The sequence below is a fragment of the Somniosus microcephalus genome, chromosome 11, assembly GCF_052327205.1.
Source record: "Somniosus microcephalus isolate GS21.2 chromosome 11, FLI_Smic_1.0, whole genome shotgun sequence".
Lineage (NCBI taxonomy): Eukaryota > Metazoa > Chordata > Chondrichthyes > Squaliformes > Somniosidae > Somniosus > Somniosus microcephalus.
The window spans coordinates 72632764-72658691 of NC_140997.1; the positions used below are offsets into that span (position 1 = coordinate 72632764).

The 25928-nt window shown below is 46.9% G+C and overlaps 1 protein-coding gene across 5 annotated transcripts in view; it reads right to left on the minus strand.

Annotated features, from left to right (window-relative positions):
* The window catches only part of abat (4-aminobutyrate aminotransferase), a 364265-nt gene that overhangs the window by 154054 nt on the left and 184283 nt on the right, over nucleotides 1-25928 (minus strand). For all 5 annotated transcript variants that reach the window (XM_086000868.1, XM_086000870.1, XM_086000866.1 and 2 more), the window contains exon 5: nucleotides 3392-3509. In XM_086000868.1, the coding sequence (XP_085856994.1) occupies nucleotides 3392-3509 (118 nt within the window). The remainder of the gene's footprint in view (nucleotides 1-3391; nucleotides 3510-25928) is intronic.

Below are 25928 nucleotides of genomic sequence, written 5' to 3' on the forward strand. Positions count from 1 at the left end.
GAGATAGTGATGGCATTTGTTATATTAAAGATTTGTATTTAACAGCTGAATTTAGTTATTTTGTTTATTTGCAGAAGAAAGCCAGATTAGATAATACTGATATTTTTGGATAGTTACAGATTGACGGTGTTGTTTAGGATGGCAGGACTTAAATTAAACAAATGAGACTTTTTGAAATTCAAGAGATCACTGGACCAGAATATAGACAGTGGCCTGGATTTTGCCAGTGTTCGCCATCATTACCCCTCTGAAACTGTCCGTAACTTCAGGATTTAGCGCATGCGCATCCAAACACGGAAATCCTGAAGTTGGGGTTAGTCATTCACTGCTCCGACACTGGCTGCGCTGTGGACCACTCCCCCTACCCCCCTACCCACCCCCATGACCGGCAATCAGTGAAATCAGTGGAACTGACGAGAACTTGAGCTTTTCCACGCTAATATTGCTGCTAAATACCCCATTAAATGTTGGAATCGGTGTAACTGGGGTTTTAACAGCGCATTGACTGCTAAACAACCGTTCTGGCCCATAAAAAATCATTTTTATTTTTGTGGAATGTAAAATTTCTTCATTATGATAAAAATTAAAAAAACTTTAAGCTTCTACCTTATCCCCATGTGAAAATCCCAATCTTTATTTTGCTCACTTTAACAGTTTTAAAAAGTGAGGATAAAAGCTGTTTTTTTATTTCCTGGTTTGCTGTCTGTGAGAATTCTTCAATGTGATTGACTGCTTAGACAGTTTGATGGCATCACTGCAGCACCCTCTATTCACAGCGCTGCAATCAATTACACGTCGAGGAACCTCAAGTTTTTGCCACAGAGATTGCGAGATCTCTGTGGGGAGCTTTCTTCAAGGTCAGCGGTGAACGCCTTTGCTTCACCGCTGACTGCAAATTACAGGCCATAATTCCTTTGATTTATAGAATGTTCCCTGTCTCTCACGGGCAACGTGGAGTATTGATCTGAAAACAGATATTCTTTCCAAAAGATGTACATTTTTGCACAGGAATAAGAAAAACCCCACGTTAACATCCACTTTTAATTTATTCAAAACAAGATTTTAAATAGCTTTTACTACACTCTAAGAACATAACAACACTAAAATAGGAGCAGGAGTAGGCCATTTGGCCTTTTGAGCCTGCTCCGCCATTCAATAAGATCATGGCTGATCGTCTACCTCATCTATATTAATGACTTAGATGAAGGGACTGAGTGTAATGTAGCCAAATTTGCTGATGATACAAAGATAGGTGGGAAAGCAAGTTGTGAAGAGGACACAAAGAATCTGTAAAGGGATATAGATAGGCTAAGTGAGTGGGCAAACATTTGGCAGATGGAATATAATATGGGAAAATGTGAGGTTATCTACTTTGGCAGGAAAAATAAAGCAAATTATTATTTAAATGGGGTGAGATTACAAAATGCTGCAGTACAGAGGGACCTGGGGGTCCTTGTGCATGAAACACAAAAAATTAGCATGCAGGTACAGCAAGTAATCAGGAAGGCAAATGGAATATTGGCCTTTATTGCAAGGGGGTTAGAGTATAAAAGCAGGGAAGTCCTGCTACAACTGTACAGCCTTTGAGTGAAGAAATTCCTCTTCATGTCAGTCCTAAATGGCCGACCCCTTATTCTGAGACTGTGACTCCTGGTTCTAGACTCCCCAGCCAGGGGAAATATCCTCCCTGCATCTACCCTGTCAAGCCCTGCAAGAATTTTGTATGTTTCAATGAGATCACCTCTCATTCTTCTAAATTCTAGAGAACATAGGCCTAGTCTACTCAATCTCTCCTCATAGGACAATCCCCCCACCTGTGAAGGTTGAATAAAATGGCTGTTTTGACTTTTTACATATTTAAATGCACTTTTGGAGAAGGATTTTTTCTGCATCTGCTGCAGGACTGCAAAAAGATGTCTACTATCTAGAGTAGGGTTGCCAACTCTAGTTGGACACATTCCAGGAGGTTGCATCACATGACTTCCTACAGCCAGTGATTAGTCATTACACGATACTTGCCAATTCAGGGATCCTTATAAAAGGGAGTAATCTGATTGTTCCATTTTTTACTCCTTCCTCATTGATAATTACCAACCAAGGCCATAGCTAGAAATATACTTTATAATCCATTGGGATGGGGAAGGGAGGGCTGTGCCATGCTGCGATGGACAATCTATGAGAGTCCAACACTTGCGCTCGCAGTCTCAGGTCTGTGGAGGGTGGAGAGTCCCACAGTGACAGTGGCGAAGAACACTCCCTACCAGTAAACCAGCTCCACTCAACTACTAAACTTTGTTTCCTGAATGCGCGCACGGATTCCTGCCTGCTGCATCTGCATAAAGGCTGTACAATACGGAGGTGGCCATGGTCGGTGTAAACTTCAACAAGAGAGCCCAATTTTAATTTTAATTAAACCCATGATTTGGGTGGGCCGGCAAGTATAACAAGCCTGCAGAATGGAGAGGAAGGAAAAAGAAATGAAAAACTCCTCAGCCCTGTGACTGAGTATGGCCGCCTTCTATCTCAATATAATCCGCACACTGATTTTAACTGATCTCTCCTGGAGTGCAGTGAGCAGATTATCAGAGAATCTCCTTTTTAAGTTTTTCTTTAATTCATTCACGGGATGTGGGCATCACTGGCAAGGCCAGCATTTATTGCCCATCCCTAGATGCCCTCGAGAAGGTGGGGATGAGCCGCCTTCTTGAACCGCTGCAGTCCGTGTGGTGAAGGTACTCCCACAGTGCTGTTAGGCAGGGAGTTCCAGGATCTTGACCCAGCGACGATGAAGGATCGGTGATATATTTCCAAGTCAGGGTGGTGTGTGACTTGGAGGGGAACTTGGAGGTGGTGGTGTTCCCATGCGTCTACTGCCTTTGTCCTTCTAGGTGGTAGAAGTCGGGGGTTTGGGAGGTGCTGGCAAAGAATCCTTGGCGAGTTGCTGCAGTGCATCTTGTAGATGGTACACACTGCAGCCATGGTGCGCCGGCGGTGGAGGGAGTGAATGTTTAAGGTAATGGATGGGGTGCCAATCAAGCGGGCTGCTTTGTCCTGGATGATTGCTCACAGCCGTGTCTGGGAGATTTATTTTCAATTCCTGGGAACTCCAGGACAATGCAGGAGAATAGGCAAGTTAACCCTAATCTAGAGTGATGCTATAAAGGATACGAGGAGGGTATATGGAAAATTCAACATTTGGTGCAGGAAAATCATAGATTTCGTTCCCTGATGAGATACTCCAGATATGCAACTTTGTAAATTTATAATCTCCATGAACAATGATGTTTAGGCTGAAAGATGCTCATCAAAGAAATGGACTGGAGGATAACTATCAGGTTTTAAAATATCTCTTCTGAGGAGTGCAGCTCCCAGTATAACGTGTAGCCCTTACCAATAGGGATGGAAGAGATCTGGGTGTAAAGGTCAAGCATCCTGTTGCCATCAACATCCACCAGGTAGTTACCCCGGCTCTCCTCATAGTCGCAGAAGAAACTAACTGCACCTACATTCTGAGGGGGAAAAGCAAGAAAACTAAATTTAGTGCATAAGGAGTAATACATCTCTAAAAATGGCAAAGGTCTAATTCAATGCCTGCAGTTCACTGCAGGACCCACAACAACATCAGAGCCACAAAATTCAGATGACAGCAGCTAAAGAAATTTAAGATGTTTCTAGCAGAACATTTCAAGAGTATATGGAGGTTGAGCACCTTATATAATACGCAAATGATGGCTAGCTTTTCAGCACAGAATCGCCACTTCAGCTGTGCACTGCGGGAGACTGACTGCAGCCTGAATGATAATGATTTATTCCTCAAGGGCAGTGAATACTAGATCATTTTGCTTCGCTTACTCATCAGTGCTTCACCATTGAGTGAGTTTAGTGAGCAGTTTGATTGCCTGTAGAAAGGGTACTAGAGATGTTTATCAGTCTAGGCAGAACACAAAATCTATCTTCAAAATGTTCAAGGTGTGTGGAGTCTTTCAATTAACTACTAACCTTTCTAACTATAAATTTCTATTATGTGTCCTGTAGGACTCTTGGATTTCATAGGTTAGGGGACAAAGACTTCAGGCAAGCCAGAATTAATTCTAATTTTAGATCTACATTGATCTCTAATGTTGCATCTACATTATGGTCCCTGGTGATGGAATACACACTTTTAACATTGCTAAAGGATTCCAGAGCACCTGTGACAATAGATAAACAATTTTGTAAACAAATCGTGACTTCTATTTCCTCGCCGCGTGCTTTCCCTGACACCTGGGAGCGTATGAAAATCACACGAGTGATCTGTATGAATGGCCTGGGCACTCAGGGCACTCGTGGGCTGAGAAAAAGACAGCCGCAGTACCCGGCTCCACCAGTGCCAGCTATTTTCACTGTTGCTGCAGCATTACTGCATCGGGCAATGAAGTGAAAATCTACCTTGAATGATCCTCTGTTGTGCCTCATTAACACAGCACGAGACTTCCTGGCAGTATGCAACTTACCTTTTTCCAAAGTACAGTATAGTCATTGAGGATAAAAACAAGGAGCTCGGAGGGGTGCTGAAGCAGTCCCTCTCACATCCCTTTAGAATTGTCTTATGAATTGTGTTGGTTTCTGCTGTGCGGAATCTACCTGAGTTATACTGTGGGGTGGATCTGTCAACAACAGGCGACTGCACTCTTTCTCCTTTGTTGTCACTTTAACTTTAATACACAAATCTCATCACAGACAACCCTGCAGTATAAAGGGGGGACCAATTACCATATAGGAAAGCGAAAGCCTTTTTATTTGTGTGTTGCCCTAGTTTAGGCTACACTGGCCAACTGGTCCCCATCTGTCCGCTCCCCACCTCCTCTATCCATTCCCGCAATGGGCCAAGAAATTGAATTTTTGAAAACAATTGAATGCAAGCGATTGGTGTGGCTGCGTTGCCAAAGGATTCGAGCCCCAATTTTAACCCGGGCGCGGAGTGTGGGGTGGGCGGAAGTCCCCAACAGACTCCTTAGCATGAGACCCAGGCCATTATAACTCCCAGGCTTCACTTAAATTTGTTTGCAATGCCTCTCGCGCAAGGCCGGCAAGAATGACGTCAGAGCCGACAGGTGGGAGCAGGAAATTGGGCGGGAGGCTGGCGGTCTCCGGCATAGGGTTAGTGCCAGGGGTGTCTCCAAAGAGCTGCTGGTGGTGGGAGGAAGTGGAAAAGGCCAGGGGGCTGGGGAGGCACTCCTGCTCCCCCTTGGCCTGCAAGGAATCCTCATAAACTTTTTTTAATGACTTACTGTGGCCTCTTCTGCCCACTCTGCCGTCTGTTGTCAGGTTTTGCCGGCGGGTTTGGTGCCGTGTAGGACTCCCGTGATTTTAAGTTAAAATCACGTTATGTCGCCGATTATGTCATCAGGCCGCACATTCACATTTTAATTAGGCCCCACCTGCCTGAGGCCATCTCCACGCTGCCGATATCCCAGCAGTTAAAATGGTTGGGGTGGGAACGCTATGGAAAAGCAGCGGCTTCCCACCCGGCTGCCATTTTAACCTCCCATCTGCTCCGTTCCGCCAGGTGGGCTGGTTTATAACCGTGCTTCGATTACTGGATGAACGGAAAGGCAGGTAGCTTCTGTTTTTAAGACAGTGATTTCTAGGAGGTGCTAGTTGTGCATGTTAAAAATTCAGTCAGAGGAGGGAGACTTTGTCATCTTGATTTATATGACCCTTGTTTACACCCATGATGGCACTAACCCACTGAGCCACCAAGGAAGATGTAGGCCAAAAAATTTGTGCAGATTTACAGACAAAAGTTGTCCCTTAATCAGAATGCATGAATAACGTTGATTAATTCCTTTAAAAAGTTAGGGTTTCTGCTCGAGTTGCACCAGCTCCCCAGCATAACCTGGAAGGATGGAGGTAGAAACTTTTCTGGATCACCTTTCCCGCATCACTTCAAGGATTTCCTACCGTAAGTGATGGGGGAACGGATGCGTGCCCATATATGGCCAGGCATAGTGTATTATTATATAAATGACGGTAATACATCCTCAAAACATACTTTTCCTCGTTTGCACCACAGCAATGCGCGACATAGGGATGGCTGCTTATCCCTAGAATCCAGCTTCGCTATGGATGGGCAAGAGGCCAAAAAGCCTACGTAATCATTGCAGAGGGATTGATTGTATACAATTAGGAACCAGTTTTAAAAAAATATATATTTTTTCAAACTTCAACAGGCAGCACAGAGACTGCCGGTCACACTGCGCTGTGGCAGACAGGCCTCAGAGGCCTGTCACAGTCAATTGCCATTCGCTCTCCAAGTGGATTCCCCAGTGGAAATCAGATAGCTCGCCTAAAAATGCAAACTATCCTGACCACAGAAAAGCAGTTGGTATCAGTTGCATCCTTATGGTGGGCTGAGGCACTGCCTTGCTGACCAAACCTACCATGATTCCGCTATACTGGAAAACCCAAGTCTAAATCTCCTGCCAGTGAACTTGACATTAAACCAGCGCAAAAGCAGATTGAGGCAATGACTATCTCCTACCATGTTTTTGAATTACTTTTTCAAAATAGAAAGTCCTTTTTCTATACTGAGGTTCCCCTTTAAGCAGGCTAAAACAAATTAAAATAAAGTACATCAAATCAATCAAATCAAATCAACTTTTATTGTCATTGTTAGTGCACAAGTGCAGTACAACGAAATGTAGGCTTGCGGCTCCCGAGAGTGTACAATTTGGATTAGGACACTTAAACATTTCAACATACATTTGTACATATATATTAGCATAAATATGACCATAATAAAGTGCATCGGCAGATGTGCAGGCTTTAGTGTTTATTTGTGGAGTTCAGTAGGATGACAGCCCTGGGAAAGAAGCTGTTCCTAAATCTGGTCGTACAGGTGCGAATGCATCTGTAGCGTCTTCCAGATGGTAGGAGGGCGAACAGACTGTGGCTGGGGTGGGTAGGGTCTTTGATGATGGACCGTGCCCTCCGTAGGCAGCGTTTCTGATATATATGTTCTATGGTCGGTAGCCGGGTGCCGGTAATGCGTTGGGCAGTTTTGACTACCCGCTGCAGGGCTTTCCGGTCATGGGAGCTACAGCTGCAGTACCATACCGTGATACAGTTTGTCAGGATGCTCTCTATAGTGCAGCGGTAGAAGTTAGAGAGGATCAGGGGTGGCTGGTAGCTTTTCTTCCATATCATAGTACTTCAGCTGAAGATCCAGAGATAACTCCCAGTCTGCGGTGGCTTTTGATCTTTTTTTCCCTCAACGGAAGTCCTGCTAGTTCTATAGAGCAGGGCTGCAGCTTCCACTGTGGTAACTAACTTAAGCTTTCCAGTAACAATTAGCTCTTTTAATAGTCATCCTGCAACTATCAGTAAACATCATTCCACAATGTGCCCTCTATACTCTACTCCATTCCCCAACCTGCCCTCTGTATCTCTGCTCTAATCCCCAACCTGTCCTCTGTATCTCTGCTCCAATCCCCAACCTGCTCTCTGTATCTCTACTCCAATCCCCAACCTGTCCTCTGTATCTCTGCTCCAATCCCCAACCTGCCCTCTGTATCTCTGCTCCAATCCCCAACCTGCCCTCTGTATCTCTGCTCCAATCCCCAACCTGCCCTCTGTATCTCTGCTCCAATCCCCAACCTGCCCTCTGTATCTCTACTCCATTCCCCAACCTGTCCTCTGTATCTCTGCTCCAATCCCCAACCTGCCCTCTGTATCTCTGCTCCAATCCCCAACCTGTCCTCTGTATCTCTGCTCCAATCCCCAACCTGCCCTCTGTATCTCTGCTCCATTCCCCAACCTGCCCTCTGTATCTCTACTCCAATCCCCAACCTGCCCTCTGTATCTCTGCTCCAATCCCCAACCTGTCCTCTGTATCTCTGCTCCAATCCCCAACCTGCCCTCTGTATCTCTGCTCCATTCCCCAACCTGCCCTCTGTATCTCTACTCCATTCCCCAACCTGCCCTCTGTATCTCTACTCCAATCCCCAACCTGCCCTCTGTATCTCTACTCCATTCCCCAACCTGCCCTCTGTATCTCTACTCCAATCCCCAACCTGTCCTCTGTATCTCTGCTCCAATCCCCAACCTGCCCTCTGTATCTCTACTCCATTCCCCAACCTGCCCTCTGTATCGCTGCTCCAATCCCCAACCTGCCCTCTGTATCTCTGCTCCAATCCCCAACCTGCCCTCTGTATCTCTGCTCCAATCCCCAACCTGCCCTCTGTATCTCTGCTCCATTCCCCAACCTGCCCTCTGTATCTCTACTCCAATCCCCAACCTGCCCTCTGTATCTCTGCTCCAATCCCCAACCTGCCCTCTGTATCTCTGCTCCATTCCCCAACCTGCCCTCTGTATCTCTGCTCCATTCCCCAACCTGCCCTCTGTATCTCTGCTCCAATCCCCAACCTGCCCTCTGTATCTCTGCTCCAATCCCCAACCTGCCCTCTGTATCTCTGCTCCAATCCCCAACCTGCCCTCTGTATCTCTGCTCCAATCCCCAACCTGCCCTCTGTATCTCTGCTCCAATCCCCAACCTGCCCTCTGTATCTCTGCTCCAATCCCCAACCTGCCCTCCGTATCTCTGCTCCAATCCCCAACCTGCCCTCCGTATCTCTGTTCCAATCCCCAACCTGCCCTCTGTATCTCTGCCCCATTCCCCAGGGTGCCCGTTGTAAACCTGCTCTTTCCTTGCTTGCCTGCTATACCTCTGCTCCATTCCTCAGCCTTCCCTCTGCATCTCTGTTCATTCCTCAGCCAGTTCACTGTGTTTGTGCTCCATTCCCCAGTCAGGCCTTTGTACCTCGGCCCCAATTCCCCAACTTGCCCTCCGCTTCTTTCCTCTACTTGCTCTTTCCCTTCATTTCTCAGCCTGTCCGCAGTACCTCCGCTGCATGCAATGTGCCCTTTGTACTGCTGCACCATTCCTCACCCCTCCCTCTGTTCCATTCTGCTCTTGGCCTGTGCAATTTTGTTCCATTTCCCAACCCTCCTTCTATCCCTCTGCTTCTTTCCCCAGTTCCCTTCCATACCCCTGCCTGCCTCACTTTCAGTCCTTTGTACTTCCACTCCGTTCTCCAGCCTGTACATTATCACCAAGACTTCCTCCTTGTGTTCCTCTATTCTAGTTCGGGGTTAGTAGTTGGGAAGTAAAGCTTACCAGACTATGCTATGTTGGGTTGTAGAGATCAACATGGGGCAGAGAATGAAAGATAGTGAGGATTAACAGAGTACTCTCACCCAACAGAAGAGCAACCGTATCACTGCTACTTAAGAATGGAATTGTATCAGTGTACTGCACTTGTAGTATTTTGTTAAACTTTTATTCATACTGATGCTCCCAAAGCAGTGACCCAGATAGATAAGGGGAAACTGCGAAGTATTGTGAACCAGTTAAAGTCAAGGCAATAGATTTTAAAAAAAATGTTGTGAAAGATTTGGCTGTACAGTGCACCTCTCCGTTTACTGGCAAGTTTCAAGTTTCAGACCAGGATCTGTTACACATCCATCCAAACTTTCAGTTTAAACTAAATTGGGCAAAATGTGCCACATCTTAGAAAGATGCACCAACTGGACTTACACAAGATAAAAAGTGAGGCAAGTTACATATAAAAGAATGGCTTGGTGTTGTGATCACATCATTAACGAGCAGGGACACAGCAATGACCAGCGATCACTCACTCTTCTATACTGGCTACACATGTCTCTAATTTACAGAGGTACCTACTGGTACTAGTGCTTACCAATGGGTCTTTTTACTTTACATTTTACTTATTCTTACAAATTTGACTTAATTTAAAATGACTAGCTAACCAAAATTTGAAAAGTGCTGTTGCTTCATTTTGCTGTACTGCCAGCTTTGACAAACAAAGGCACCTTTGTACTGTGCGACTATGGCTTCACAAATCGTTTGAATAATGAGAACTGGGATTTAACAAGGATGGAATTCTGATCTTTATGCAACAAGTAACTAATTGAATCACAAGGCACATATCTCCGTCCACTTTCACTTAACCGGTTGTGAAAACCTAAAGCTGAAACTGCAGAATGTTAATTCTTCAGTGCTTCTGTAACTGGTGGTTTATCTCAGAACACTCTGCTACCACCTGCTAGGTTAGAAGATTCTCTTTTTAAAATGTCTTTTCTTGCTGCATTAAAAACCATCAAATCCAATGGCCTGATAGAAACCTGGCCAATTGCCAGTCCAATAACAGATAAACCATGAATGTTGGAACTCAGAAACTAAAACAGCATCTGAACAGCTGGTTAACATTTTGGGTGGAACTGATCTATTTCAATCAAATCTGTGCAATCCACAATTTGTTTTTTTTCACCCCTGTTCTTCCTCGGAATCAAATCATCTACCTGGATACTGTGCCTTCTTGTGCCCTTGTGTCTTCTGTATAGAGCTCTTATTACAAGATACACCATCATCAAACAACATTGGGGGGGGGGGTAAATTAACAGTCTGAATTATTCAATAAAAGTAATTAAAAACAGTAGTCCATTTTTCCACTTGTGCACACTGTCACTGGTTCTCAGGGATGGGTAGAGATATGCTAAATGTGTCGTATAACTGGGGATGGATGGAGTGCAGACTGGCTTTCAGCTTTTATGGCACCACATCAGCAACTTACTCAGCTTATGCCTGACTTTTCCATCCACCTCAGACCAACAGCATACAGAGCTCCTGCCCACCAGCACTGGTGACAATCAGCCCCTGCACAGCACCATTAAGACATTGGCTTGGGCAGCAACTCCACTGAAAGCAAGATAATCAAGGTCTCTGCTAAACTGAACAAGGCATGTCAACTTGCTGTCCTTTTAAAATACTGACTGACTGACTATATCACCGAGATGCCACGAATTTGGTCTCAAGAAAGAACTATACAGATTCTTGTCAACAAATGGGGCTGGCAATTTGTTGCTGGCCAGGCACGAAGGCAGTCATATGGCCGCAACGCGGGCCCAAGCCAGGAGGCCCGAGGCTGGTCCAAAATTGGTTCTTGGGTCTCATCTAAATAACCTGTGCGAGCTGCCTGTCGCAACTCCACAGCCAACTGCTTCTGCAGCACAATTTTTGGGTCACCTGGTTCGGCAGCAGCGGCCTCAGACAAGTACCGAGTTTGGGGGGGGGGGCGGTGGCAGGCAGGGGGCAGGGAGGCTGGTCAGCGGGAGGGGCGATCGTGTCCATCAGCAGTTGTCAGTAGTGCTGTGGAGTCGGAAGAAGCAATCCTGGTGCCACATGAGAAGTGAAAACAAATTTTTACTTACCTTTTTGGTGGTGGCTGCTTGCTGGGCTGCATCCACACTAGCAAAACCTACTCCACACAGGGCTGCCCAATTTCTCAGAGGGGTCCTAAAACGGCCATTAGGTCCCTGATTAGCATATGCACAGTTGTCTAACGCCTGTTTTAAGCAGCTGACCAGAATATCTGAAAAATGGCCCGACCCAATATCGGGTCAGATGTCCTTAAGGCATTGAGATGTTGGTCCCTGAAATTAGCTCTCGTTGTTCTCGTTTTATGCCTGCAAAATGGGTGCAACAAGGTACAATTTCTCAGCCTTGGGTTACAAGGTTATTAGAAATACACTGTGGGAACACAGTGGGCGAGATGGATCAATGGTCTTCTGCCTTTTTAAAATTCATTCCAGGGATGTGGGCATCGCTGGCAAGGCCAGCATTTATTGCCCATCCCTAATTGCCCTTGAGAAGGTGGTGGTGAGCCACCTTCTTGAACTGTTACAGTCCATGTGGTGAAGGTGCTCCCACAGTGCTGTTAGGGAGGGAGTTCCAGGATTTTGACCCAGCGACGGTGAAGGAACGGCGATATATTTCCAAGGCAGGATAGTGTGTAACTTGGAGGGGAACTTGGAGGTGATGGTGTTCCCATGCGCCTGCTGCCCTTGTCCTTTTAGGTGGTAGAGGTCGCGGGTTTGGGAGGTGCTGCTGAAGAAGACTTGGCGAGTTGCTGCAGTGCATCTTGTAGATGGTACTCACTGCAGCCACGGTGTGCCAGTGGTGGAGGGACTGAATGTTTGAGGTGGTGGATGAGGTGCCAATCAAGTGGGCTGCTTTGTCCTGGATGGTTTTGAGCTTTTTGAGTGTTGTTGGAGCTGCACTCATCCAGGCAAGTGGAGAGTATTCCATCACACTTCTTACTTGTGCCTTGTAGATGGTGGAAAGGCCTTCGGGAGTCAGGAGGTGAGACAATTGCTGCAGAATACCCAGCCTCTGAGCTGCTCTTGTTGCCACAGTATTTATGTGGCTAGTTCAGTTAAGTTTCTGGTCAATGGTGACCCCCAGGATGTTGATGGTGGGGGATTCGGTGATGGTAATGCTGTTGAATGTCAAGGGGAGGTGGCTAAACTCTCGCTTGTTGGAGATAGTCATTGTCTGGCACTTAAGTGGCAAGTAACATTCGCGCCACACACTGGCCCAAGCCTGAACGTCATCCAGGTCTTGCTGCCTGCGGGCATGGACTGCTTCATTAACTGAGGAGTTGTGAATGGCACTGAACACTGTGCAATCATCAGCGAACATCCCCTAGTCTAACCTTATCATGGAGGAAAGGTCATTGATGAAGCAGCTGAAGATGGTTGGGCCTAGGACTATGCCCTGAGGAACTCCTGCAGCGATGTCCTGGGGCTGAGATGATTGACCTCCAACAACTACAACCATTTTCCTTTGTGCTAGGTATGACTCCAGCCAGTGGAGAGATTTCCCCCCGATTCCCATTGACCTCAGTTTTACTGGGGCTCCTTCATGCCATACTTGGTCAAATGCTGCCTTGATGTCAAGTGCAGTCACAACTCACCTCTGGAATTCAGTTCTTTTGACCATGTTTGGACCAAGGCTGTAATGAGGTCTGGAGCCGAGTGGAGCTGGCAAAACCCAAACTGAGCATCAGTTAACAGGTTGTTGGTGAGTAAATGCTGCCTGATAGCACTGTTGACGACACCTTCCATCACTTTGCTGATGATTGAGAGTAGGCTGATGAGGCAATAATTGGCTGGATTGGATTTGTCCTGCTTTTTGTGGACAGGACATACCTGGGCAGTTTTCCACATGGTTGGGTAGATGCCAGTGTTGTAGCTGAACTGGATCAGCTTGGCTAGAGGTGCGGCTAGTTCTGGAGCACAAGTCTTCAGCACAACAGCCGGGATGTTGTCGGGGCCCATAGCCTTTGCTGTATCCAGTGCACTCAACCATTTCTTGATATCACGTGGAGTGAATCGAACTGGCTGAACATATTACAATCATCAGCGAATATCGCCATGTCTGACCTTATGATGGAGGGAAGGTCATTGATGAAGCAGCTGAAGATGGTTGGGCCTAGGACAATGCCCTGAGGAACTCCTGCAGCAACGTCTTGGGGCTGAGATGATTGACCTCCAACCACAAACATTTTCCTTTGTGCTAGGTTTGACTCCAGCCAGTGGAGAGTTTCCCTCCCCCGATTCCCATTGACTTCAGTTTTACTAGGGGTCCTTGATGCCACACTTGGTCAAATGTTGCCTTGATGTCAAGGGCAGTCACTCTCACTTCACCTCTGGAACTCAGCTCTTTTGTCCATGTTTGGACCAAGGCTGTAATGAGGTCTGGAGATGAGTGGTGCTGGGTGAAGTCCCGCCTTCACACTGAGGACACCCTTCATGAGGGTGAGCAGGTTATTGGTGAGTAAGTGCTGCTTGATAGCACTGTCGACGACACCTTCCATCACTTTGCTGATGATTGAGAGTAGACTGATGGGGCGGTAATTGGCCGGATTGTATTTGTCTTGCTTTTTGTGGACAGGACATACCTGGGCTGTTTTCCACATTGTCAGATACATGCCAGTGCTACAGTTTGGCTAGAGGCACGGCTAGTTCTGGAGAACAAGTCTTCAGCATGACAGCTGGGATGTTGTCGGGGCCCACAGCCTTTGCTGTATCTAGTGCGCACAGCCGTTTCTTGATATCACGTGGAGTGAATCGAATTGGCTGAAGACTGGCTTCTCTGATGGTGGGGACCTCAGGAGGAGGCCGATATGGATCATCCACTCGGCACTTCTGGCTGAAGATGGTTGCAAATGCATCAGCCTTGTCTTTTGCACTCGCATGCTGGGCTCCACCATCATTGAGGATGGGGATATTCATGGAGCCTCCTCCTCCTGTTAGTTGTTTAATGATCCACCACTATTCACAACTGGATGTGGCAGGACTGCAGAACTTTGATCTGATCTGTTGACTGTGGGATCGCTTAGCTTTATCCATTGCATGCTGCTTCCGCTGTTTAGCATGCATGTAGTCCTGTGTTGTAGCTTCCCCAAGTTGGCACCTAATTTTTAGATATGCCTGGTGCTGCTCCTGGCATGATGGTAATGGTAGAGTGAGAGAGATGCCGGGCCATGAGGTTACAGATTGTGGTGGAATGCATTTCTGCTGCTGCTGATTGCCCACAGCACCTCATGGATACCCAGTTTTGAGCTGCTAGATCTGTTCTGAATCTATCCCATTTTGCACGGTGGTTGTGCCACACAACACGATGGAGGGTGTCCTCAGTGTGAAGACGGGACTTTGTCTCCACAAGGACTGTGTGGTGCTCACTCCTACCAATGCTGTCATCGACAGATGCATCTGCAACAGCTAGATTGGTGAGGACGAGGTCAAGTAGGTTTTTCCCTCGTGTTGGTTCTCTCACCACCTGCTGCAGGCCCAGTTTGGCAGCTATGTCCTTCAGGACTTGGCCAGTTCAGTCAGTAGTGGTGCTACCGAGCCACTCTTGGTGATGGACATTGAAGTTCCCCACCCAGAGTACATTCTGTGCCCTTTGCTACCTTTAGTGCTTCTTCCAAGTGGTGTTCAACATGGAGGGGTACTGATTCATCAGCTGAGGGAGGGCAGTAGCTGGTAATCAGCAGAAGGTTTCCTTGCCCATGCTTGACCTGAAGCCATGAGACTTCTTGGGGTCAAAAGTCAATGTTGAGGACTCCCAGGGCCACTCCCTCCCAACTGTATACCACTGTGCCGCCACCCCTGGCGGGTCTGTCCTGCCGGTGGGACAGGACATAGCCAGGGATGGTGAGGGAGGAGTTTGGGACATTGGCTGAATGGTATGATTCTGTGAGTATGACTATGTCAGGCTGCTGCTTGACTAGTCTGTGGGACAGCTCTCCCAATTTTGGCAGAAGTTCCCAGATGCTGGTGAGGAGGACTTTGCAGGGTTGACTGGGCTGGGCGTGCCGTTGTCATGCCTGAAACTATTACTATGTTACCTAAATTGGAGTTGCTTTGGGAATGTATTGGTGGCTAACCAGGCATAGAGCATTCAGTCCTGCATGCCTCAATCTAAACAACAGGGCCAATGCCATTTCCTAGCCTACTGCCTCTCTCCTGTGATTGGTTCATTCTCATGCACAGCAGTTTCTTCTCAGTTAATTTTAACCAGAATGCAGAATCACAAGAAGAAAACTGAAAACAATTTTAGTGCTGTGATTGTACCTGGACAAGTGCTGATGTCTGCACAGTCATTTTTTTTTTCAAAGAAAACTTCACATTTCTTCAGCTATTCTCCAAGCAGCAACCACGGTAAGGGAGAAAAATGCATTCAGGATTGCAATTCCGCCAAGGAAGCGAAGGATTGAGTCTGAGAGCTGATAGCTTTGTGTTCAGATACAAAAGAGCAGTTTTTGGAGCCAGTATGCACAAGTGCATTGGAGTCAGAAATAAGCCGATTCTAACTACATAGGAGGTCCTTAAAACAATCGGTTTTAGTAACAACTCAAAGACAAGTTCTGTAAAACACTATTTTATATACTAGCAGGTCCACTGTGGTGAAGCTTATGTTAAGTCAGAAGATACATTTTAAAAGGATAAGAGCATTATATCTTGTAATGCAGAATGTATTATTCTACTGTAAGAGGGGAGTTGTTTATTATCTTGCCTGTCCTTTTAAAACTACAAAGTCAAATGAATGTAAATAGCCACAACCTGATGTCAGCTAGAGGGTAATTGATTCGCTGCAGATTGGCACTTGCTCGTCAGTCTCTGGCTCTTCCTCAAGGTCAGAAGAAACCAGCTGTGTTTTTCTCTCTTTTCTGTACTAATTTTTTTACCTGTGACACAGCAGTGTGCCTGCGTGACAAATGTAACCGAAGACATCTATAGACATAGATGTGAATAATAACAATAAAGACTGTAAAAATCTGTGGGCCTTTGATCCTGGTGTAAGTGCTGGGATTAATCTAATAGGTGGCCTCCGTTGCTAACTCTACCAGAGTAAACGGGGTCAGAGGGAGATCACCTCATTATAGTACCTATGCCGAGTGTCCCTCGGGTGTCAACCAGAGAGAGGAGGACAGGACAGCATGGGTTGCTTGCTCTGGGGGAGGGGATCCAGGGAAGATGATGTCGACAAGCTCATTGGCTTCTTTTTATAAGGGAGAAAAAATGTGTCATTGTAGCGGTTCGTGTAGATCGCCACTAAGTAAGAGAGTTTGACTTCGACGAACTATTAACAAGTTGTTTATTTACAGGAACAGACTAATTACATCAGGTAAGATGGCAGGTAAGATGGCTGACTGTAGGAGCACCGTGGTGTAGGTCTTGTCCCAGCGGGGACTCCACGAGGACTGAGTTCGCAGTCCTGTGGAGAGCGTGATGACGTCATCACGCTCGGTCGCGTTTCCCACACTTTGGGCGTCACGTGATGCGCGTCATCGCGTTTGCCCGCGCTTGGGGCGTCACGTGACCGCGTCGTTGCGTCAGCGCGTCTCCCGGTACGGAGGCTGGCCGTTGAGGCCGAGGTTGTGAGGCTGGGCTGTGCCGGTGCTTGCCGCGGGGGCGGAAGATCGCGTCGCTCCCGTCGGCTGACCGATGCGGCCGAAGTCGCGGTAGGCCGGGCTATGCCGGCGGCCGTCTTGGAAGACCGAGTCGGGCCGGTGGCCGGCGCGCGTGCGTCACGTGATGCGTGACGTCAGCGCGTTAGGTCGCCTCTTAAAGGGGCAACGGCCCAACAGGTAAGTTAAAGGGAATTATGTATATATCTATATGTAAGGGACAACCGGTGGTACCGCCACATCATCAAATTTTTTATATATTCTGGGGTCCGAGACAAGACGTAGGCTTGCACTTTTGCCGGCCAGCAGAGGGCGAGCCTTTTTTCACTGGGTATACTCGACCTCTGGTGGATTCCGAAGCCCGTGACAAACTCCCAACTTGAAGTCCCTTTCCCAGCCATGCCCCCTCCTCCCTCCTCTGGTGTGGGCGACTGTGTTTGGGGTGGGTGGAGGCTTTGCCCCAAACAAGGCCTCGTGGAAACTGCCGGGGAAGGCTGGGTCCTGGCCTAATTTGCAGCCCTTCTGCTGCACTTGTGGTGGGAGCATGCCGGAAGTGTAGTGTATGTGCCTTTAAGAGCCCCATGTGTACTGTAATGCCGGTAATGGCCACTCGGGCTATATACGCCTGTATATTGTGTTGTATCAGTTAGTTCCCCTCCAGACTTTGTTTAGTAAACACCTATGAAACCAACTCCTGTCTTCAGTGTCTCTATCAACATGCAGACACAACAGTGGCGACGAATTGGAAACGGACTTACCTGCAATTCGGCAGCACCTCAAGGGCATCGATTCCTCTGGCGTCCAAAGTTGAAGAAAAATCAAGAAAGAGAAAAAGCTGTGGTTTCACCAGCTAGCCAAGCTGGTGGCAGGTACTGCAATAATCCTTCCTGGGCATCGGGCTGGGGCTCCAGCGGCTGGCTCTACAGCTAGACCAAGCAGCAAAAGCAGAGGCAAGCAGTAACAGATGGGGAGGGAGCACTCGGGAGACGACCGGCGCTGCAAGCAGGTCGGCGTTCAGACCTAGAGAGAGAGTCTGGCGGGAACGAGTCTCCAACTGTAAATAAATAATTAAAAAGAACGGAAACCGCGGGAAACAGCGTTGGCATCGGCAGCAGCGGCGGGGAAGTGTGGGAAGCGCCATATCTTTTCTGCAGAAAAGAAAGGAAAGCGCGGGAAGCGCCATTTTTTTTCTAGGATGCCTAAGTCTGACAATATTGATGCTTTTGATAACGAGATAGAGGATTGGACCACATATGTGGAAAGAGTGGAGGTATATTGCACCGCAAATGGAATAGAAGATGAAAAAAAAGCTTCAGTACTGCTAAATCTAATGGGCGCAAAGACATACGGGCTGTTACGAAATTTAATCACTCCAGCCAAACCAAAGGACAAGGATTTAAAAGAAATTATTGATACCCTACAGGAGCACTTAAACCCAACACCGCTGCTGATAGCGGAACGATTCAAATTCTTCAAGAGAAATCAACACAAGAATGAAAGTAACGCTGATTACCTCACCGAATTAAGAAAGCTATCAAAACACTGCCAATTCGGGGCAGGACTAGCAGATTATCTTTGAGACAAATTTGTCTGCGGTCTCTTAAGTGAAGGAACACAAAAAAGGCTGCTTTCTGAAAAAGATTTAACACTGGACAAGGCTTTCAGTATGGCTGTATCATACGAAGCAGCCGCAAGAGGAGCTGCAGAGATACAGCAAAAGCCACAGGACTTCAGCACCCATGAAATGACACGGGGTTTCGAGAGATGTTATCGCTGCGGCAGATCCACCCATGACCAGAGGGACTGCTGGTTCAAGGACAAAGCATGCAGGCAATGCGGAAAGATGGGACACATTACACGTGTATGCCGATCTGGAAACAAAAAATCCACTAACAGGAAAAAAATCAATAAGGAAAAGCACAGAAAGGTACAAATGATGACGGACAGTAGCTCCGAAGACCAGAAGAGCGATAGTGACTCCGGGAACAAGAGACTAAGCTCTCTCAAATTACATAATGTAATTGCCAAAGAAGATTACCAGACCATTTGGGTTACCCTCACAATAGCAGGGTCCCCAGTTAAAATGGAGCTAGATACAGGATCAGCTCTGACCGTCATAAATCGACGGGATTACGAGCGGCTATTTCCGCATATACCTTTAAAAGACACATCCATTATCTTGAAAACATATACGGGGCAGAAAGTATACCCCAAAGGAAAAATAAGGGTGCCTGTTGTATACAACGGCAAGGAAATACAGAGGTTGTATTTATACGTTCTACAAGATGGTGGTCCATCGCTGTTGGGACGTGAATGGATCAGGAAAATACGTTTAGACTGGCACTCCATTCAGGCACTGACGGTGACCAGTAAGGAAAAAAATGATGATGACGTCATACCTGAACGATTAAAAGACATCTTGGCCAACGCCAAGGAAGTGTTTCAAGAGAAACTAGGAACCTTGAAAGGCATCACCGCCTCAATAAAAGTGGAAGATGCAGCAATTCCCAAGTTTTTTAAGGCAAGACCGATGCCATACGCAATTCGTCCAGCAGTCGAGGCAGAGCTGGAGAATTTGGAAAAGGCAGGCGTATTATCTAAAATAGATTGGAGCGAGTGGGCAACACCCATCGTCCCAGTCATGAAGAAAGCATTGATGAATGATAAATCTGAAGAACAGAGAAAAATTCACATCTGTGGAGACTTCAAGGTGACTGTAAACCCGGTCCTTCACACGGTACAGTATCCTCTTCCGAGGATAGAAGATATTTTCGCCTCACTATCCGGAGGGAAACGTTTCACCAAAATTGACTTGGCACAGGCATATCTACAGATGGAGGTTGAAGAGGCCTCTAAAAAATATCTCACGATAAATACACACAAAGGTCTGTACCAGTACAATCGACTGGTTTTCGGAGTAGCATCCGCTCCAGCTATCTGGCAAAGAGCTATGGAGCAAGTCCTCCAAGGGATTCCGGGGACTCAATGCTACCTAGACGACATCCTTGTAACAGGAGAAAACAACAATGAGCACCTTGCCAATTTGGAGCAGGTGCTCACTAGGCTGAGAGAACGGGGCCTACGAGCAAATCGCCCCAAGTGCGAATTTTTCCAAAATCAAATATCATATTGTGGCCACATAATTAATAAGGAAGGGTTGCATAAGTCACCTGAAAAAATTGAAGCGGTCATAAAAGCCCCAGCACCTGAAAATGTTTCACAATTAAGGTCGTTCCTGGGATTAATAAATTACTATCATAAATTTTTACCGAACTTATCAACTCTTCTACACCCTCTTAATGAACTGCTACAAACAGGAGTAATTTGGAAATGGAGCGAAGACTGTAAACGTGCCTTCCATAAATGCAAAGACTTAATCACGTCCAAAGAAGTTTTGGCTCATTACAACCCATCACTGCCAATCAGACTGGCGTGCGATGCCTCCCCTTACGGCGTAGGAGCAGTATTATCGCATAAATTCCCTGATGGCTCGGAATGGCCGATAGCTTTTGCATCACGCTCATTGAACTCAGCTGAGCGTAACTATGCCCAAATCGACAGGGAAGCACTCAGCCTGGTATGGGGAGTGAAGAAATTCAACCATTACCTACACGGACAAAAATTTACCTTGTTGACTGACCATCAACCCCTCATCTCCATATTCAACCCTAAAAAGGGTGTTCCCATTATGACAGCGCAAAAGCTACAGAGGTGGTCCCTTTTTCTAGGGGCACACCAATACAACATAGAATACAAAGGATCAAAACAGCATGGGAATGCTGACGGGTTATCGTGCCTACCGTTGCCAACGGTAGAAGAAGCACCTACCATAGACCCAGTGGAGATTTTCCACTCTACCATAGTCGAATGTCTACCAGTAACAAATTCTGCCATTGAAAGGGAAACTAGAAATGACCCGACTCTCTCACGAGTCTACGATTTAACAGTGAAGGGATGGCCAGCACATGGCGAACCACTGTTGCCAGCATTCTCGCAAAGAAGAGAACAGCTGTCAGTGTGCCGAGGAACCTTGATGTGTGGATCCAGAGTGGTGATTCCACCCAAACTCCAGGATAAAGTTCTAAAGGAGCTTCACGAGGGGCATCTGGGTGGAGTGAAAATGAAGAACCTAGCCAGGGCGTTTGTATGGTGGCCAGGTTTCGATGGAGACATCGAAGAAATGACCAAGAGCTGCCTAGGATGCCAGAAGGTCCAAAACGCTCCACCCCAAGCCCCTCTACATCCATGGGAGTGGCCCTCATCTCCCTGGCAAAGGGTACACATCGACTTGGCTGGTCCATTTATGGACTCAATGTTCTTAATCGCGGTTGATGCACACTCCAAGTGGCCAGAGGTAATAAAGATGTCCTCCACCACCATGGAAAAAACCATCACAGTATTAAGGACCATATTTGCCAGGAATGGGCTGCCGGAACAGATCTGTTCTGATAATGGACCGCAATTTGTGTCCGAAGAATTCAGGAAGTTCTTAAAAAACAATGGGGTTAAGCACTACACGTCCGCCCCATACCATCCCGCCACCAATGGATTGGCTGAAAGGTTTGTCCAGACCTTCAAGAAGGCCATAAAGGCCATGGGTAATGAAGACATAAAACTTCAGCACAAGGTGGATAACTTGTTGTTCGCATACAGGAATGCAACACATATGGTTACAAACCAAACTCCCGCCATGATGTTCTTCAATAGAAGCCTAAGATGCCGGCTGGATTTGATCAAGCCCAACATCAGAAGGGACGTGGAGAACTGGCAATTTCAAGGCATGAATGAAAGGCCAACTAGAACCTTCCAGATAGGTCAACAAGTTTTGGCCCGGGACTACCGTACCGAGAAATGGCAGCCTGGAACTATCTGCACACGACTAGGACCGCTGATGTATACCGTGGACATCGGAGAAAGCATAATAAGGCGCCATGCTGACCAAATCATAGAGTCATCCGAAAAGGGACAACCTACACCACAACTCTATACGCCTAACGATGAAGTAGAGATACCCATATCTACCTCCAATCCGGTGATACTGGAACCCGATGAACCCGACACTGGCATTCAAGCTGAATCAGCCTTGCCAAAAGAACCTACTACACCACCAGAAACTACTACACAACCGAGGCGTTATCCGGACCGAGTCAGGAAACCTCCAGAGAGACTGACTTATAATTAATTAACTGCAGCAATGTGTAGATTATTTTTCTTGTAACATGTAATTAATAATTACTTAAAATATTATGTACTGGTTGGCTAAAAGGGGAGGAATTGTAGTGTATGTGCCTTTAAGAGCCCCATGTGTACTGTAATGCCGGTAATGGCCACTCGGGCTATGTAAGCCTGTATATTGTGTTGTATCAGTTAGTTCCCCTCCAGACTTTGTTTAGTAAACACCTATGAAACCAACTCCTGTCTTCAGTGTCTCTATCAACACGCAGACACAACAGGAAGGGCCTAGGATTTTCAGTTCCAGTGATTTACTGAAATATGCATATGATGCAATATACTGGTAAGAGCGCCAACATTTGGGCATCATTGTAAACAGGATGATCATGTTTACCTGAGGAAAAAATATGACCTTGGCTATGTCCCTGATTCATGACCATGATAGCGTAAACTAACCCTGCACTCATTTTATGCAATAGGAATGGTTATGAAACAACAACTGACAGGGCACATTGATCCTTTTAATGTTCTTCAAAAATATTCATTTTATATGAGTACTTTAGTCAAATGGCCAGCTGCCATTCCATTTGCAAACTAGAAATGATTGACCTACTGTAGCATTGTAAAAGCACCACAGGCAAAACAATTGAGAAAGGTTGTGTCTTAGCGAAAAAGTGATAGTAAGCTATAAATGAGAGAAAGATCACCTGTCACACATCAAACATTTTCTTGTATCCTGTCCAGTAACTGTAGGAAGGTTCCAGAAGAGCGTTCCCAGATACAGGAGCAATACTGAAGTTGTGAATGTACTTGACCTTTATAAAGAGTAGGTGATAGTGAGGCGAAAAGAATCGATTGGCACAAAAGAGGAAACGTAGCTTCCTGGTGACAGTTTTAACACTAAAGCATTTGTGATAATTCCAATTCAAAAGATAGTGAGGCCAATAATGTCAATGGATGAAAGAGGAATATAGTTAGATCCAGTAAAGGTCTAGAAAGTGGTTGGGCTTGAGAGAAACGTGAAGAAACTATCTTTGAAGATTTGAAAGAAAACAAGACTATCAAATAATGCAACTGCTTTCCACAGCGGGGTTTGTTCTCAGTGCTGAAGAGTAGTGGTTAGTTTTTCACAACCTTATCTTTCATTGTCTTTTCTTCATATTAGTACAATTCATTCTCTACATTGCTGTGGGATGGCTGACTGGCCTACTTTGAGGAACAAATTGTAGTGTATGTACCCGTCTACCTTTAAGGGAACTATTGAATGTAACCGTTCACCTTTAAGAGAACTACTTTCGGTGTGGCACTATTTGTTTGGCTTCTGTATACTGTAATACCGATAGTGACCACACCAGTATATAAGTGTTGTGGCAGGATTGCTGGGGCAGATTCGCCCGGACCTTCGAATAGTAAAGACCTGTTTGTTTGTTACTTCTGAAGTCTGTGTATTTATTAACTGCACAACCCACAGACTTTACAGTGGCGACGAGTCCGATCGTACCCTGCGGCAAGACTACCAAAGCAAGAAGAGCGTCGAAGAGAGGCAACCGCCCTCGTCGTGCTGCTGGAAGAAAACACGAGGCTGCAGCAGGAGAAAGGTGGAAGACTTTAGCAACAAAAGCTTCCGTCTGCAACAGGCACTGACTACCCTTCTACCACGGTGCGGAGTGAGCCGATCAGCAGGGAACAAGGCGGCCGAAGAGACTGTGAGTAGGGGAAGGTGTAGAAGTATCCGGAGGATAAGGGCGGTGCACTCGACCACGGTCGAGGGGGAGCTGAGCCGGTCAGAAGTCGGGTCCAACGGCGTCGGGTGACAGCCGGACCGCGATCGGCGGGAAAAGCCGGGCAGCGCCTGCAGCCACGAAGCGCTGAGACTGGGAGTAGGCGCGGGAAGAGAAACCCAGCCGCAGCCGGGGAGGGAAACACCAGTCTGCGAGAGGGCTGGGAGGCGAACAGGAACCGTGCGGGTGGGAGAGAGAGACAGAGCCGAGCAAGGGGAGAGAGACTGTGCGAGAGCCAGTCCAGCGGCTGAACTGTTCTCCACCAACGGGGTACCCAGGGCCGGTAGAACTGAACGTGCGGGAGAGAGAGCGACAGAGCCGGGTACGGAGAGAGAGACTGCGCGAGAGCCAGTCCAGCGGCTGAACTGTCCTCCGTTAACGGGGTGTACCCAGCGCCGGTAGAGCCGTGCGGGCGGGAGGAAAAGACAGAGCCGAGTAAGGGGAGCTGTGCGGAAGCCAGCCCAGCGGCTGAACCTGTCCGCTGTGGGGAAAGCGTACCCCTTCCACCAGGGAAGAAACGCGGGAAGCCGCCATTAGGCGGAGAAGACGATTGAAGTGGGCGGGGCGAGAAGGAAAGAGCGGGAAACCGCCATTTTCGCGGGAAAACCGCCATCTTAGATATAAACAAATAAATAAGAATACTTGAAGAAATACTTGTGTTGTACCCAAGGAAAGAAAGATGCCTAAGCGGGCGGACATCAACGAGTTCAATTCGGAGATAGAAGACTGGGCCACGTACGTAGAACGTATTGAGATACATTGTAAGGCTAACAAAATAGCTAAGGAGGAAAAAGCTTTAACCTTACTTAACATGATGGGTGCGAAAACATTCGGGTTGTTGAAGCATCTTCTCTCACCAGCTAAACCGGCAGATCAGACTTTCGATGATATTGTAGCAGTGCTGAAGGATCACTTGAACCCCACACCGTTGATGCTGGCTGAACGATTCAAATTCTACGCAAGAACGCAGAGGAAAGACGAAAGCAATGCGGAATACTTGGTCGAACTGCATAGGATAGCGAAATACTGCCAGTTTGGAGGGAATCTGACAGAGGCACTGCGTGACAAGTTCGTATGCGGATTGTCCAAAGAAGGAACGCAGAAGCGACTACTGGAAGAAAATGACCTCACACTGGACAGGGCTGTCCTCATAGCTGCATCGCACGAAGCCGCAGCGAAAGGAACGGTGGAAATGCAGCTAAAGGCGGCGACACTAGGGGTGGACCAAATTACTTCGAGCACAACAAAATGCTACCGTTGTGGGAAGACAACACACGACCAGAATCAATGCTGGGTTAAAAACCAAGAATGCAGGAAATGTGGCAAGATCGGGCACATAGCTAAGGTATGCCGGTCAGGAGCAACGTACAACAATAAGAAGTCACCACAAAAATGGTACGGAAAGGTACAAGAGGTGACTAAGAAGAGTCTGAGGGAACAGAAGTCGGTCTCACACTCCAAATGCAAAGGACTGGACAGTCTGAGAATTCACAACGTGAGCAATGAAGCTGACCGACAAACTATCTGGATAACGCTACAGATTGCAAAGGTCCAAGTAAAAATGGAAGTGGACACCGGATCGGCGTTGACGGTCATGAATAAGCATGACTATAAGAAATTTTTCAAGCATATTCCACTACGGGATACGGAACTAGTACTACAGACATACACGGGGCACAAAGTATTCCCCATCGGAATGATAGAAGTCAAGGTGAGATACAAGGATAAAGATCATCACCGGTTGGACCTGTATGTATTGCCTGAGGGAGGACCACCACTTCTGGGACGGGAGTGGATCCGAAAAATAAAGTTGGACTGGCAGTCACTAAACACCATGACGGTGGATTCCGAAAAAGAGGATGTCAAACCTGAACGGTTGTCCAGAATATTGGACGAAGCTAAGGAGGTATTCCAGCAAGGACTGGGAACACTGCGAGGTATTAAAGCAAAGGTTAAGATTGCAGAAAATGCAAGCCCAAAGTTTTTTAAGGCCAGATCGGTACCTTACGCAATACGACCAGCTGTGGAGGCAGAACTGGAAGAACTTGAACGATCAGGGGTTCTGTCAAAAGTGGACTGGAGTGAGTGGGCCACGCCCATTGTTCCCGTCATGAAGTCCTCACCGAGTAATAAGCCAGGGGGACCGGGGAAGGTCCGT